At 32.5% G+C, this 18236-nt stretch overlaps 1 protein-coding gene across 1 annotated transcript in view; it reads left to right on the top strand.

Moving 5' to 3' along the window:
* The first annotated feature begins 216 nt into the window (after positions 1–216).
* Positions 217–18236, top strand: part of LOC108906206 (ras-related protein Rap-2a-like) — a 51783-nt gene continuing 33763 nt past the window's right edge. Inside the window, exon 1 of the mRNA XM_023454036.1 lies at positions 217–239. Coding sequence (XP_023309804.1) covers positions 217–239 — 23 coding nt within the window. The remainder of the gene's footprint in view (positions 240–18236) is intronic.

The following is an 18236-nucleotide window of genomic DNA, read 5'->3' as shown; positions in this document are numbered from 1 at the left end:
ACTCACATTATCCATAATTTTTTGAAATAGAGTTAGTGATGCTATCTTGTGCATCGTGTTGAACTACATCATTTTAAAGTTTGGAAGTGGTACAAACTCACATTTTCGTATTTATTTTTAAATTGTTTCAAAAGTCACATTCTCCTACGATCTGAAGTTCCCAAAACTCAAATTATCTATATCCACCAATGAAAAAGTTTAAAGCGTTAAACCAATATGGCCGACTGCCTAAGGAGAATGTGAGTTTTGCTTCTCTTATTGTTTTGCTTTCCTAGATGGTTGGTTCCGTGTTTTTTTTTATGTAGAATAATTTGGAGCAAAACTACCATTACCCAAAAAGTTGTATCAAAACTCACATTATCTAAACTTTAATTCACTTTCTTAGAGTCAAATATTGTTGTGCTGTCATTTCACCAATTAAGAAGCAAATTTAGCAAAGTTCCAATACAAAATACCAAAAAAAAATTTCAGAGCCTTAAATCACTTGAAAAGTGAGAAGTTATTCCTTCTTCGTGAAAAATTTTAAAAAGTGGATAATGTGAGTTTTGCGTCTATACTCCTCATATATGATTATCTCTTTACAAAATTACTAAAGAAAGTTAATTTTTACTTTGTTGTCTTCTTTGTTCAATAAGTTTCATTGGAATAATTTGAATTATTAAATTAAATTATTATTAATATACATTCATTACGTGTTATAAGGCTGACCCGCAGCTCCGTTGATCTGATCTATTTTTAGACGAAAATTTTAATATTTAAATTCAACACTTTTTACTGTTTACGATATCAACTGAAGAAAAACAAAAGAAAAAGAACTCAAAGATCTAACATAAAGCAACTGGAAGTCACTAGATTTCTGCCGCTGTAAGACTACTTTACCAAATTCGGATTATGATTAATCAGTGCATTACGCAAAAAATTAAGTTTAACTCAAACATAAGGCTTTATTGAGTTGCTATCAGTATAATATCGGTGAAAATGGGCATTAATGCCACTCCACCTTGGCTAAATTAAGTTTATAACCAATCGGTGCGTGAAATGTCACTTGAAGAATGGAGCAGCACTATAGAATATTTGAACCCTAATTATATAAACTTTAATCGCAGCTTGAAAACAATCAGATGGTAAACTTCAAGGCGGCACCTTTGATTTTTTAGTTATTGAAGTACACTATCTCTCTTCCACACGAGGGAAAACTAAGGATCGGATATTCATATAATTTTAGATATTGCTCTGGAGGAATCACAGGGGCATATTACGTTAATTTATAATAAGATTATTAAATGTAGCGGATGCATTTATGCAGAAAAGACGAAAAAGTCAAGACAACAGGTATTTAATCATATAAAATTCTTATTGTCTCTAAAAACATTGTTTCCTTATTTAATAATTTAATTTCGCAGTGCCAAAAAACTACGCTACCAAGAAATGTTCAGAAGCTAAGTCAAGCTTCACTATCATTCGATACTATTTCATTTTTTAATTAGTGATTAACGCATCATACAGCTCACATAATTATTACAACATATGCTTATTTATACATTCATTTCTTCAACATGATGTACACAAGGTTGTGACTTTCATGTTCTTATGCTGCCCAAGATCAATTTTAACCGTTTCCGACAAATGTCAAGACTATCAAAACCTATTTTAAAACGAAATGTCAGTATCTGTTCTGAAAACGAAAACAAATTGATTTTCGAAATGTCAACAACTTATTGAATACAATGATGTGTATTTTTTATTTGTCCGCTTTTCTCAGTGTGAGATTTTTGTTTTTCCCTTATTTTTTAAATTTTTTTCAAAGGTGGTAAAATATCCAAATAAATAAAGAAAATTTTAAATCTGTGCTAGAAATAAGTAACTTCAGACAATATGGAATGGTGGGTGGAATAGAATTGATTGCCTATCTACTTTTGAGACTAAGACACCTTCACGCGGTAAAGGCGGATAACAGTTTAACTGGCTTAGAAGATCATTTGAAAGCAAGAGAGTTCCCTATCATAGAAAGAGGTAAATACCTAATCGTGAGAGGCAAGGGGACTCACGTTAATCAAGCAAGTGGATATCATTTTTTGTAGTCATTTTCCGTTTCAGCGTCCCAGCGTCAACATAGAAATACGCATACATCTTAATTTTGTACGAAAATAGAAAATTTAACCCACTTCAGGGGGGAAACAGGCAATTGAAATATTTTTTTATGGTCATATTCGGTTTCATCGACCCCAAAAACCTAAGAGTAGTGGGGTCTACCCTCTGGTTCAAGACTTTTTTTGTGTGCCTGTGTTATTTTTTATGCTGTCGTTAATTTGCTATACGCACGGAATCAATTCAAGCACCAAATATTGGATTACAAAATATATCTGATGTTTTGGATATACTTTTGTCAGTTTATAATTCAATGCATCAATCAGATTAATGTTATTTGTTGTTGATGTTTATTGATAAATATTTCCTACCTTGTATTATGCAGATAGTAGTCAATTTCCCAGTAAATTTTTAAATACGATTTACAGTTTGTGGTAATTTTGTTATTCACTGAGAAAATTTTATTTCTAAAATATTGTAGTGACGGTTATTGTGTTGTAAAAAGCAAGAGCGTCAGCCAAAAAGAAAATATATTTACGTTAATTATAAAAACTATTTGGAAAGGAAATAATCACACACGCTTGATAATGTCTGAAGTAATGGCGATAAGTATGATAATTTCGCTAGATCAGTGGAAAATATTTCCGTAAGTCAAAGATACATTTAAAGGTAAGCACACATGCATAATGGGGCATTTCATGCCAAATCATTGAATTCGTGACCCGACCATTTTACTTTTAATTTTCTTGATTTGTTGGTGTTATTTAGTACCCATTTAGAGTAGTTTTCATAAAAATTTAAACATTTTTATTTCAGCCCATCAAGAAGTTGTGAGCTTTTGAATATGTTGGACAACAAATTTTCAAACACCTACCCGTAACTTGGCAGAAACTAAAGATATCATAAACTAGTTTTTTCATTTTGTTCGTTTTCAGATGTAGTTTTATAAAAGAAAATATAACAAATTTGAGATTTTTTGGGGTTTCTTTGATTTTTAAACCAAAAAATTGAGTGGCGTTTTTTTCTTCGAAAAATTCTCAAAAAGTCTTCTTTCAATATGCAAATTTATGAGACGGGTTCTTTGGGATCTTTTTTTTATTCTTTAATTTTTTTCGAATTAAAAAAAATTGTTGGTATTCTCATTTTTTGCAAGTACCTGTATTTGGTGCCTTATTTATTTAAAGTTTTTTTAGAATTGCGCCTTTCTTTTCTTTTGCTTATTAATATTTCTGTAACCTGATGGGTTATTTCTTTATTTATTTATGTATCGTTATGACCAGTATCATAACGAGACTGGATTTCAAAAGAGTTTATTATTCAATTCTCGAAAGGGAGTTTATAATTATCATTACCTTTTAATTAATACGTGATACGTGGGAACTTAGAAATGTTGCATGTCCAGAGAATGAATTTCAGGCACTTACCCTTTATTGCTTACGTAGAATGTAATCCAGTGGCTGGCTATACAAGGTGACACTGAAGTTGGAAGAAACAAAAAGAAACACCAAAACTTCCAGGAAGAGTTTTAATAACAATAAACAAAACAAACAAACAAAATGACAATACAAAGACTCGAACAACATTATCAATTAATTTATTTACACGCGACAGCGTACCGAGATTCAGGGAATGCGCGCTCCATAGCAAAAGGACCCCGCACATTTTATATGGAAAACGGTCTTCCGGTGAAATTTGCTAAAAATTTGGGAAATTGTTCGTTTTGTACCCCTGATCAAAAGTGTCAATGGGGTCGAAGCTCAAAATGCCCATCTTTAGGCTCTACGGCAATTTTTAGTGGCCAAAAACGGCAAAAATTCATTCAGCGTGTCTTCAATTTCGCTTTATTTACATTCTTTCTCTAGAAATCCGCTTCAGTTATGAACTGCGAACTCTTGAAAAATCTTTGGCAACTCTTTGGCAACTCTTGGGAACTCTTTGAAAAAATGCATGAGAGTTCCGAGTTCATTGAAGGTTATTAAAACCACAAAATAATATTGAGACGGTGTATATTAAATCTTGTATAATTGTGCATTCAAAAACCCTCTCACACAAATACATATACACACATACAATTAGACATGGACATATTCCTACATAAAATACTCACACGCATACAATTTAATGAAAACTTAAGGGACTGTACAAGCATTAAACATATTTAAAAAAATGAATTTTTGCCGTTTTTGGCACTAAAAATTGCCGTAGAGCCTAAAGATGGGCATTTTGAGCTTCAACCCCATCGACACTTTTGATCAGGGGTACAAAACGAACAATTTCCCAAATTTTTAGCAAATTTCACCGGAAGACCGTTTTCCATATAAAATGTGTGGGGTCCAAATTTGGAAAAAACTTTAGCCATTATTAAATTTAATTAACTAGCCCGAGACTCTAACTAAAACTAGATCGACTGCTCAATGTGAAATCTAAGGAAGATGTGCCTGCTATAGATCTTCCCTGAATCCGACACCTCGCTTTGATACGCACATTTCTTGGGTCCAGAAGTTTCTGTTCTTATCTTATTGGCGGGGACCTGAATATCGGTATGCTTTGGCATAAATATGCCATGTTAATAGTTGTCTAATGGACTGAATTTACATTTATATAAGAATCCTGAATCTAAACTTACTAACAAGTAACCCTAGCCTTCCTCTAGTGACTCCGTGTAGCAATTACAGGCGGATTAGTAAATCTCATTTAATATCTTCTTAATAGCTTGGAAAATCCGCCGAAAAACCAGCTATTGATCTGTTGGTTTATTTTCCAATTACTATCTATTTTTCAATTTGAATTAATTTTACTTTGAAACCTCTACGCCCTTCTCGTGATTTCGCGCGTTATTAAAAATATCGATTTTTCTCTTATACCAGACGCTTAACACATGGCCCCGACAGTTAAAGTGAACTTGTTAAAAATATTGGTAAATATCTCCAAAGGACGACGCTACCTACTTGAAAGCCCTCAACTTTCGATAATTTGTGTTGACAAAAATATTTTAGTTGGCCCATCCGTTCCGAGAACTAATAAATAAATGACCACGCGTCCCGGCTTTTGTTACATTTCTTGATCGTTATTTTTCTGTGGAACATGTTGAAATAGACACATATTGGAAAGAAACGTATTTTAATTAATATACCTCTATCCAATACGATATTAATTATTACTTAATTTAATACCATAAGTATTAAATTTTTTTGATATGCTCCAAAAATTGAAGCGGTAAGGAACCGTTGGTTTCTTAACGATAACTTCCTTAATTTTAAAGCTATTAAGACGATCCAAAAATGATTTTACGGAAAATTTCGGCAGCTAAAAGTAGGTACTGTAAAATTGAACATTTTTTAACGCGTTATTTTTGAGATTTCTGAGGTTAATGGATTTGAAAAACATGGTTTTCGCCTTCAACTGCAAACTTCTAGTAGCGACATCTCTGTTACTTTTTATCCTACACAAATAAAAAAAACAAAATATTCTGTGAAAAAAGTCTAAACTTTTGTACTTGAATATTTTTCGTATCTTTTTTATTTTTAAAGTTATTTTCAAAAATATGTTATTTTTTTGTTAACAAAACGTAATGTTTTCAAAAATATGCATTCTAAACCGCTTAAATGCAGTAATTTTACAACTTAGATTGTGTTGGTGTACTCTTTTCTACAACAGCTTACTGCGAAGAAAACTAATCACCTCATATATTAGGATGCTTCCATGTGGGTAAAAGTGTCACTTGCATTAGGCTAGAATTCCCTATTGAACATAAACATCTGATTTAATATCGCACATTACAAAGGCTTTAAATACTTAGTGCAAGTAAAAGTTTTTCGGTTCGAAACAACCCTCACCGACCCTACTGGATAAAACTCAATTTACTAACCAAATTTACTGTAGGTACTATGGAAACTATCCGGGGCAAATACAAAATATTTGGTTTTACTCCATAACTTTCTGATCGAAGCAAAATACAAAAATAAGGCTTTACAAAAATTGCTCTAAATTATCCGATGAATCATTAAATACTATAGAAAATATAGTTAATGAAGTTTTTTAGTTCACTTTTAAAACGTCGGTTTCTCCGAGTAATCTGAATTTGAGTTTTGAGATAATGATGTTCTGGAGGCATTGTTAAAATTAAAATCAAAGTCTGATCTTCATAATTCGAGACTCTTATATCTTTATTTAATTTAGTATACAGGGTGTTAATAAACTTATGTCAAATATTTTTGCCACATGTCCGTTATGTCAAAATAATGTAAATATTTGGGTTTGTGTTGAGTAAAATGTAATTTTAAAATCTGACTGACCTCAACATTGCAAGGAGCCACCTTTTGAGAACTGCTGATTTTCATAGATGTTCGATGTACCCACAATTTTATTGCACACAAGCTTCAGCGTGACGTATCCAATTTGCTCGCACGCGTTGTAATATTGCCACGTCCTCTCGAATCGTATTACAAGCTTCGGTAATACAATGTTCAGCAGTTCCAAAAGAGTTTTAAACACATTATTAATTAGTTTTTTTCTTTGAACTTAAACTTCCGGTGCAAGTTTGTGACATCAGTTAACTCAGTTTTTGCTTTTTTTACTCCTTTAAATTTTTGACATAAGTTCAGTAACACCCTATATACATGTTCTCTTGGAACTCTCAAAAATATAGCCTGCTGTTAAAAAAGGCCAAAAATTACAAATCCAGAACCATAATAAATAATTTTGCAAGTTATGGAAATTGCGTTTTATTACATGTTGCATCCATATATCCAAAAACAAATTTCTATTCATCAGCACGGTTTTAGGTCCACAATTACTAATTTATGCTGTGCTACGCTATTTATTGCTGCCCTACCAGTATGTGTAGTAATGCTCATGTCGACGTATAATATTTTTTACACACATTTTTTACAGAATTTACACAAACTTCAACTTCTAATTTTGCAAGTGAAATATATGTCAAGTAAACTCTTATATCTAGACAAGACCAGACTCTGAGAGTCTGGTCTTGTCTAGATAGATTTGTCTGATCAGTCAAAAGTAGAAGATGCAACGGAAATCGTTTATTATTAGTGTCTATAAAGTCACTTATTTGTAGTAAAAAAAGATTTCTACTTAAGATAATCTAACACCAGAGATAAAAATATTTGCTAAGGCAAAAATTGTACTTAATCAATTTCTTCTTGTGGTTAAATGATATTTCCTTCAGTACACTTCTCTGTTTAGTACACGCCTACCTTGAAATAATAATCACTACTAATAAACACCCAACATTGCATATAATATCCCCGCATTTGCTGCATGAAGAGAAAATATACCCACAATAGAGGTCCTTTGAATACAACGTGGTTGTGCTGCTAAAATGACGTATGTATCACCCATGAACTGTCATCATATATTGCACAACCTTTTTATACATTTTCCGTGATCTTTCCCAGTATATTGACCCCACGGTCATTAATCCCCATGCCGAATTTGTTCCTTCCGGCACATGAAAAATGAATATGGGCCACATAAATATATATCTGTCAAGCAAGCAACGCATTATTGGCTCAAGGAATTATTTATACACGTCAGTTGAACATTTTCACGGTTTCTACCCCACTTTCAAATTTTCAAGTTTGTAAAAGGATTTTAAATATAAATGTGCTTTAAATCACATATAATTTAATCGACAAACCGTCCATTTAATGAAAAAAATAATATCGACAACCTCACATCATTAATATCAACTTCAGCTGTAAATAAATGATGCTATTGGGTGATATATTAACTGTGTAATCTGTGTATTTTATGTGTAACATGGAATATAACAAGCGCGCAATGATCTTATTGCATTACGAAAAGTGGTGGCAATGATTTACAGGAAATATATCCTTATAAATAGGTACATGGTAATTTATTTAAATATGACAAAAATAAAATGGAAAAAGTACGAGCGTGAAAGGCCTCTACATATACAGGGTGAGTCAAGACTGTGGCAAAGTTGAAAATGATTGATTTCTCAGTTCATTAATTAAAGTGGTTCAAAATATCCACACAATATCTCATATGTAACAGCAAAACTCAAATGAAGTGTTAGTAGTTTTAGGTAGAACCAAAAAATCTACAGATATCTGTAATTCATATACATATCAGAATTGCAGTCTTTTATTAACATATTCCAGTACATAATTATGTACAAATTAAATTTTACTAACGAATCATCAGCGTAATGTGGCATTGTTATTTCCAACATAACATTAACCTCTATTAAAATACATGTTGGCCACTTTCTGCCGCAGTTGTTCGAAAATAAATTATACTTGCTAGACTAAAGAAGTGCTAAAGACCAGAATCCTGGGGCAAATGCGGGAAAGAAGCCCTTGACGTAACGGGTAGAATTTTTTGTTTCACGCCTCCATCGCTGTATTACGCAGACAGAACGAGTTTACCAACTCATCACACGCTTCATAATGTCAAGATTGTTTGCTGAAGAATCTAAACATGAACGCCAAGCTGGAAGGGTTATCTAGAGTGTTATCCATGAAATTTCAACATTCACGTCTGTGACCCTTTATCTGTGAGTTCGTCCTCAGTTTTTCCTTGGTAAATAACACACCTCATGAGCATTGTGTTTCATAATAATAAAAACTACACACACAAAAGGAATAACGAAGAATACACTATACCATCACAATGATGATATATGATGCCAACTTGAAAGTATGTTTATGATATATGCCATCGGAACACTTCGCCTTTGTTCGCGACACAAATGGGCGGGGAAAACGAGAGAGGACGCTGTCACAACATGTTTACTTGTTAAAACGTTTAATTGTGACAATAATATAGGGTTCAATATTCTTATTTACCAACCATAGCTGCACAATAGTAATTAGTAATCTAACAATTTACTGGAAATGAAGTTTAAAATTCAATATAACACTTTATCAATCACAAGTGATATAATCATTGATCAGAAGTACCTTATTTTGCTTGTAGGTAATATTCAAGATATTTGTAAACTAAATAAAGTATTTAGGGTGTTTTAATTTTTTAGCATCATTTTATTTATTTCCGTGATTGCGTGATTCATGTATAAACGTTTTGACAAAAATTACATATAATATCACTCATTTATAATACAATTTTTTCACTACAGTCTTGTATCTCTGTAGATTTCATTCCGGGTATGTAAATTAAAACAAAAATTGCAATTGCAATTATTAGGAATGCGATGTGTAATATTCTGCTAAAGCAGTGTGAATGATATATGTCGACGGAGACAAAGAATTTGCTATCAGTATTTCCAACCTTTGCACAAACGGGTAGATAAATTCAATGAACATTTATAGACTGGTTGATTTAGTAACAAGAATATTAATCTTCTATTTGTTATGAGAAATATTTTCAGGGCGTTCTATTTTCAATAAAGAATTTTGTGAGAATCAAATAAATTCAGTAAAAATAGAGGCAACAATATTAATACACTTTTGTATAATTATACTCAGAGAAACCTAGCCATTTTTAATTCAAAGGATTTTCTTTGCGACACAGAGACAGGACAGTATGGAATATAAAACAGATAATATCAAAATTTTAAATTTTTAAATAATCTTTTTGAAATGAAAACATTGTTTCCGTCAATAATGGCTTAATAAATCGTTGTGTAATTATAAAAAAATCCAGCTGGTATTAAGAGTATTTGTTTCAGCTCCACGTGTTCATTTGAATACACCTACACTCTAGATTACAGGAATATCGAATTGTGGCGATTTTACATTTTGCATTGCTGTTGTGTATTATTCGAACGTATAAAGCCTTCACCAGACGAAAAAAACATTTGTTTTTCATATAGATACTGCTTTTAATATTCCTAATATTTATTTTGTTTTATATTTCATTCGCAGTTATTTGAGCTTTAATTTTTCTCTTTTCACATGTAGGTATCGTAAGACCAATAAGTGTATTATAAGTTATGTGATACTAGTGCCCATAAGATCCAGCTGAGAAATTAAAAAAAATGCATTTCAACTAATAAACCTAGTTTTTTCTCTTTATATAAGGAGATTATGAATCAGGGACTAAACAGTTTCCTTGTTTTTGCATATTTCAAACTTGTTTAGACTCTGTCTTTGAATCCTTTTTGCTGCTCCAAATTTATTTAATAGCAAATCTTCAGTCTTCTACCAATCTTCAAGTAAATATTGAAATACATCAAAACATTGATGTAATCAGTCAAACAACTATGCTTGAAGAAACCTTAAAAAGTAGGGAGACTGTTTTTGGCCTTCGTACTGGTAGATGATGGAGTGGATATCCAAATACTTAAACATGAAACAGGGTAGAACTCATCTGCTACTGCAGAGTGTTATATTAAAAGCTGCTTGGAAAATAAAAAAGCAAATAGCAAACAAATTATTGACATCGCTATTAAAAACATTACTTGATATGTTTTAGTTTTAGAACTTTGTTAGTTTGTGTGTTCTAGACGGAGTTTTTAAAGAAGCAATTGGTTACCATATTTTCAAATATATTTCTGTACACTATCAGTATTGTTTTCAGTATGAAATATTTCGTCCACAATGACAACGTAGTAAGTCTTTGATTAATATTAAAGAGATATGATAACAGAACAAATTAAATAACTGTTATTACTTCTTTCTTCTTCTGATGTTAACGTTGGGTAATTATTTTTTGAAATTTTGAATTTGAAATTATATATTGCCAAATACTACAGATAAAAATGAAGTCGGTAAACGAGGTATACAAGCACATAAAGAAACGATTCGCCATAACGACTAATTCGTGATCACTTAAATTCGGATGACATTATTTGATAAGTCATAAAGACAATTTTCGTGGCTGAAAATATACATAGGTATTGTATTTTCAAAACTGAGAGAGTTGCACTAACCAAATTTGGAAAGGACATAGCTAATACAATGTGAAATATCGCCTTAATGTTAAAAATGTTGTCACCGCCGTTCTTGATGGTGAAAATTCAAGATGTATGGAATTATTCAATTTTCGTGGCTGAAAACATACATAGGTATTGAATTTTCGAAACCGAGACAGTAGCACTAACCAACAATTGAGTAAGTTTTTAATTAATAATAAAGGTATGTTAAGCTTAATAGCATTTAGTTAAATAATCCTTCTAATCCTTCAATGCATTTGCCAATTATTTTTCTGATTAATTTTTACCTAATCACAGTGTTAGTAGTTGTACGCCCACATTGCCCTCTGTTGGCTCTAATACTCTTTCTGTTTTTGAGATTACCGAAGATGACATAATACATGCAATTAAGAGAATGAAGGGTAATTTTACAATGGAACCTGATTTAATTCCTGCATTTTTAATAAAAGACTAAAACAATTTTCTCAAAATCTTTGAAAACCATATTCAATTCTATAATTACATATAAAAAATATCCACAAATTTGGAAAGAATCGGGAATATGCCCTATTTATAAAAATGGTACTAAGAACGACATAACTAACTACCGGCCCATAGCTATTAGAAGTAACTTCTCAAAAATCCTAAAAATTATTTTACACAATCGACTTTATTTTCATATTGAAAAATCAATATCAACTACCTCAAATCTAGTTGAGAAATAAATTGCTGAAGCTTTGGATGCAGGAAGTCAGGTGGATGTTGTATATAAATACCGATTTTTTTCAAAGCTTTTGATGGGCTTGATCATAATTTATTAACACTGACATTGGAGTCATATGGTATATTCCTTGCTCTATTATCTTTGTTTAAATCTTATTTTAGTAATAGGTACCAGTTTCGGCAGTATCGTGGCTTTCAATCATGTGTATTTCGTCAATCTTCATCAGGAGTTCCGCAAGGGTCAATCTTGGGTTCACTGTTGATTGTTGTTTTTATAAATGACTTAACTGAATGCCTCGATGTCATCTATTTACTTTATGCGGACGAGCTGAAGTTTTTCTTGGAAACTAAATCTACTGATTGTACTAGATTACAAGATAATCTTGACAGATTACGCAGTTGGTGTTCATGTAATAATCTACCTATGAATGTAGGCAAATGTAAAATTATGTTTTACAGTCGACGCAAAACTAATCTAGATTTGATTATAAAATTGGTGAATCTTTTTTAAATAGAGTTACGCAATTTACTGACCTTGGTGTTACATTTGATACCAGATTATCGTTTGACGAGCACATTAGTTTAGTAACCAAATCTGCTTATAAGAATATATGCTTTATTTTGCGTAATTCTAAGGACTTTCAGAACGTAATGGTTCTAAATATATTGTATGCAGCATTTGTGCGTTGCAAGCTTGAATATGAATCGGTTGTTTGGAGTCACATTTTCAATATTTATAATATTCAATAATTAGAGTAAGTACAACGGAGATTTTTAAAGACTATTCATTTTATTAGTTATGGATTTTATCGTCCTCGTGATACACCTCAAGAATTATTGTTTTCTTGTTGTAATTTTAATAGTCTCTGTCGTAGGCGAATTATGTTTCCAATTATGTTCCTTTTTAAAATTATAAATAACACTTTACATGCACACTCGTTAGTCTTAAGGATTTTATATCATGTTCCTAGACTTAATTTTAGATTTCACTCTGCTTTACAATTACCCACACCTCGTACCAATTTACTAATATCATCTCCCATATATCAGATGATTTCCAATTATCAAAATATGAAGATCGACTTGATATACTTTTTCATTCTGTGAATGACATAAAAAAATTGGTTGTCTAGCAAATGTAACCGTTATCTTGTATATGTTAGTTAGCTTAATGGTTTTATTTGTCTAGTATTGTTTATACTTAAGTTCTTTTTTCTGGATGTTAGTTTGTCTTTTTCTTTTTAATTTAGTTAAAGTTTTCTGTTTTACCTTATCCTGTAATTGGAGCTTTGTCCCGTTGGATACTTGTATTGTAATTTACAAACAAAATTTACTGGATTAATTTTTATCTTTCCCAAAAATGATATTTGATATCCTTTACCTTGTTTTGTCTCATTGTCTTCATTAAGAAAGGTATAATATGTAAACTTCATAAGCAGCAATAAAATATTTATAGAATTTACACGCAGAACTATTAGAGCACTCTCAAGAAATCTCCTCTCACATCCTGACTAAACTGAAAGCTTCTCCAAGAAGCATTATTTCGGTCATGAGAAACTAAATGGTATATCCTTGAATGGGCCTTTCAACAGAAAGGCGACGTGATTTATCGAAAGTAAAACTATGGTATACAATGGGTCTAGAGCGTTCGCGTTGCTCTCGGGAGTTAATTTAGAATCAGCCAACAGGAAAACGCCAGTCGCTACTAAATATTCATGATTAATAAATGATTTGTACTGTAAATGTTACTCTCCAATAATTGCCTACAATAAGAGTAGAAACTGAACCGTGTCAATATATATGAATGAGGTGAATGGTAAATAATGAATTTCCTGATCTTATTAATGAAACTCTAACTTTGGACGGGAAGTACCTAAATAGATTAAACAGTGAATTAAAAATTACAGAAATATATATGTGTGCGGTAAAGTGTGACAGTTAACAGTTCAGGGTTATTAAAAATGGAGCGCTACACAAAAGAATAACGCGTTTTCATTGTTGAGCAATATTATAAAAATAATGAAGGTTTGGCAAATACAGTTCGCAATTTTCGTACAAAATATTGTCGGAATAGTGGATAGTGAATAGATTAATTGAAAAATTCAGGAAGACTAGATCAATCAGTAATCTTCTCTGACACTGACACTCTGACTGTCTTTCAGCAAGTCGTTCAACTAGAAACATCGTTCGTGAGAGTTATGTTGAAAGTCCAGGAATATTCAGCACCGTGGTCAAGAATAGGACATTTCGAGAAGCTCTCTACACCGTGTTCTCGCGAAAGATTTGCATCTTCATGCTTACAAAGTTCAATTGACTCAAGAATCGAATCCTACTGACCAAACAGAGCGAAAAGAGTTCGTTGAATGCACTATGGAACAACAAGTGGATGCTGATTTTTTGAACAAAATCATCTTCAGCGATGAGTATCATTTTCATCTTGATGGTTCCGTTAATCGACAAAATTGTCGCATTTGGAGTTCAGAAAATCTACGAGTGGTTCGGTTGTTAAGAAATAAATAATGCATCCACGTGTCACTGTTTGGAGGGGACTGGAAGCAGCATCGGACCATTTTTCTTCGAAAATGTTCCAGTTTTCCAGATCCAGTTTTATGGGCCAAAATTCCAAGATATGGATATACACAACGCCTCCGTTCTTGTTGGTGACAATTCGAAATACTTGGAATGATTCAATTTTTGTGGGGCTGAAAACATACATGGGTATTGAATTTTCAAAACTGAGAGAGATGCACTAACTAAATTTGGACAGGATATAGCTAATACAATGCAAAACATCGCCTTACTATTAAAAATGTTCTCACCGCCGTTCTTGGTGGTGAAAATTCGAATTATTTGGAATTATTCAGTTTTGTGGTTGAAAACATACATAAGTATTGAATTTTTGAAACCGAAAGAGATGCACTAACCAAATTTGAACAGGATATTGTAGCTAATATAATGCGAAACATCGCCTTACTATTAAAAATGTTGTGACTGTCTCGCGACATGTGGTTTCAACAATACGGTGCCACATGCCACATCAATCCGAGGAACAATTCAATTACTGCACGAGTCATTTCCTGGTCGTGTAATTTTCCGTTCTGGTGATCAGAATTGGCCGCTCATATCATGCGATTTAAAGCCGTTTCTTTGTTTTTTTTTTAAGTTTAAGGTTTATGCCAACAAGTCTACGACTATCCGCGCATTGAAGGAGGAAATTGAGCGCTATATCAACGAAATTCAGCCGCGTTTGTACAAAATGGTCATGGAAAATTTCAACAAAAGAGTACGTATGTGCCAACAAAGCCATGCAGGCCATTTACCCGATATGCTATTTTATACATAACCCTATACTGTATACTTTATGCATCAGTAACAAATTTATAATTTTTAATCGAAAACGTTTGCTATCAAAATTACTTTTTGCGTGAATTTCAGTACACCCTTTTGTTGTTTAAAAACTTGGACATGACTTTTAATGGTAAGCGGAACGCACCAATAAATATTTTCAATAATCAAAACTGCAAAACTAAAAATTGATAATAATCAAAATTGTTAAAACTTATTCAAAGAGGGGTTGCTGTTAAAGAAATGGCCAAGATGTCTTCATAGCTTAAAAAAACATCTGAAAATCGCGTTTCATGTTTACTCTTCATTCAGTATTCCTGATTTTTGTTGCACCGTGTTTATTTTTGGAAGGGGGCTAAGTAAGTTTATGTAACTTCTACCAAAGACTAATTCAGCTACATAACAATTTCAGAATCCCCCTTGCCTACTACTCAAAGTATTGATCATGAAAACTCCACCACATTTGTTTAATAAATTATTAAGTTCAAAGTGTGATACCCGGAAGCACACTGTACATAAGCTCCAAATACACCCCAGTTTCTATAAACCAAACCCAAGTTTTCATAAAATTTTAACAAGGATTACAGTAGTTTACCCTGCAAGTTTATACATTGTTGCATATGTATTTAATTTGAAAGTCAACATTGGCAAGTTGGGATATTGTTAATCATCAAATATTGTCCTAGGGACTAGTTTGGTGCTTGGGTAAAATGATTTCTTGCGGATGGCAGGTAACTATTTAATTAAATATAAATGAATGACTGCTATGTAACATAGCTAGTTGCCATATTATTACATTATAAGATATTAGATGCTTAATTCATTTCATTGGGATCAAATCTCTAAAAAAGTATATCATATATATAATATTTCTCAGAAAGATCTTCTTGTTCTCGCGATAGTTCATAGTACGTTTGTATGCATATTTATATTTTTGTCTTGATTTTTTTGAAAATAATAATTCTAACATGGCCGTTTCACTGCTTTTAACAGTTCTGAAGAAGTTGCTGGAATGAATAATCCATCTCCACTTATTATTTTTGCAGGTTTTTTATGGATACAAAATATACGCTTTTAATCGGTACCTATACAGGGTGTTTAAACATGGGTCCGCAAAGTAACGGTTGCGGAGATATAGAATGTTTTATGTTTTTTAGCCCCTTTTTTTATTTTGCAAAAACGTTGTGTATTTTCTTATAATAGTTGGTTGATGTTTAGTTTTTCATTAAACATTTGGATGGGTATTGTAGGTGACAGGTTTCTAGGTCCTGTTGTTTTACCAAACCGATTAACAGGCACTGCTTACCTCAACTTTCTGCAGAACACACTGTATGAGTTTTTGGAAGACATTCCTTTGAATCAGAGGCAACAAATGNGACACTGGCCGTCCCAGAACGATCCGAACTCCAGGGGCTGAAGAGCGTGTTCTCCAACGTTTTGAAGAAGATGATACTTTAAGCACCAGAAGAATTGCTTTCGCCGAAAATATGCCACATTCCTTGGTATGGAGGATTGCTAGGGAACAACAACTGCATCCATATCATATGACTAAAGTACAAGAATTGCTTGCTGAAGATTTGCCAAAACGACTACAATTTTGCAACTGGATGTCAGAAAAGGTTCGTGTTGATGCGATGTTCGCCAAACGTATTTTGTTTACTGATGAGTGTTGTTTCACAAAAAATGGCATTTTCAATTTAAGAAATAGTCATCACTGGAATGATGAAAATCCAAATGCAACAGTTGTGCGACATTCACAATACAAAATTAAAATCAATTTATGGGCGGGAATAATTGGCAATAAACTTTTGGGTCCAATTGAACTTCCTCTAAATGTGAATGGGGAAAATTACTTACATTTTTTGAACAACGACTTTGTTGAAGTTTTGGAAGACCTTGATTTGGAAACCAGAAGAAATATGTGGCTAATGCAAGACGGGGCCCCTCCTCACTACTCTCGACAAGTAAGGCGACATTTAAATAATATTTTTGCAAATAGATGGATTGGTCGTGGATGGGATGCTCCTCAGCCATGGCCACCAAGAAGCCCAGATCTAACTCCTTTAGATTTTTTTGTTTGGGGATACGCAAAATCTAAAGTGTATGAAATTCCAATAGAAGACGAGGATCATTTAAGGCAAAGAATAACGGACACTTTCAATGAAATAAAGACGAATGAAGAAGTTTTGAATAAGCTCCCCTTTCATTTCTTAAAAAGAGTTAGAGCATGTATTAGAGCTAACGGTGATCACTTTCAACATATGCTTAAATAACTTTTTTTTGTAGTAAGTAGTTTTGTTATGTTGTAATTTAAAAATAAATGTTATTTGTTATAACAAATTTACAAACCAAATCCATACCCAGTTACCACATAAAGCATAGCCTTCTTGATTACAGCATTCTTGTTGTCGGGTGCACGACAATAAATTTTGCAAATTTTAAAGAGAACGGTTCATGTTGGCGACATTGAACAAGAGTACCTTTTTTGTGACATATTAGTTTATTTTTCAGAAAATTTGATCAATTTTCCGAAAATGCAAAGGACAATTTTTTTTTCATAATAAAATCCTATGTGCTACCCCGGCTCTCCGCTCCTGGGCGATGGGAATAAATTGTTTTTGCACGAAATTGTTGCATTTTAGTGTCTAAGAAACTGCACCAAGATTCATTTAAATTGCCTAACTTTTGTAGAAGTTATTGCGAAAAATTGTTTCTCAAACTGTACCTTTATGACCCTGTAACATTTTTATTATGCATTTTCGGACCTATGTTTACATGAAACTTTTTGCTCAAAATGACATTTTCTATCTGTCACATTCATTTGGCACCATAGTTTAGAAACACCCTGTATAATGTATACTGTAGTATAACAACCCCGGGTTCGATCGAGAAAAAACAGATAAACGTAGTTGCCAAAAATATGTGATCGTCATAAGGAATACCTACGTTGTATACATCTACCTAGCCGCTGGCTACTAACTTTAAAGAGGGGAAGAATGTTTTAATTTTATAAAACAAAAGCAGAGTAAATACACCTAACTTTATTATTTAAGTACAACAGTCTTCAAATTAAACATGTGACAAATAGAAAGAACAACAAAAACATTAACAACCATTTAACATAAAATGAGAGTGCCAGGCTCACCTAGAGCTCCCATGGGGAAAGAGCATGGCAGTTGCTCTAACTACCCAAATATAAATACAAAACAACCGCTAACAA

This window comes from Anoplophora glabripennis, unplaced genomic scaffold (genome assembly GCF_000390285.2).
Source record: "Anoplophora glabripennis isolate ALB-LARVAE unplaced genomic scaffold, Agla_2.0 scaffold203, whole genome shotgun sequence".
NCBI lineage: Eukaryota > Metazoa > Arthropoda > Insecta > Coleoptera > Cerambycidae > Anoplophora > Anoplophora glabripennis.
This window is presented reverse-complemented; position numbering and strand designations above follow the sequence as displayed.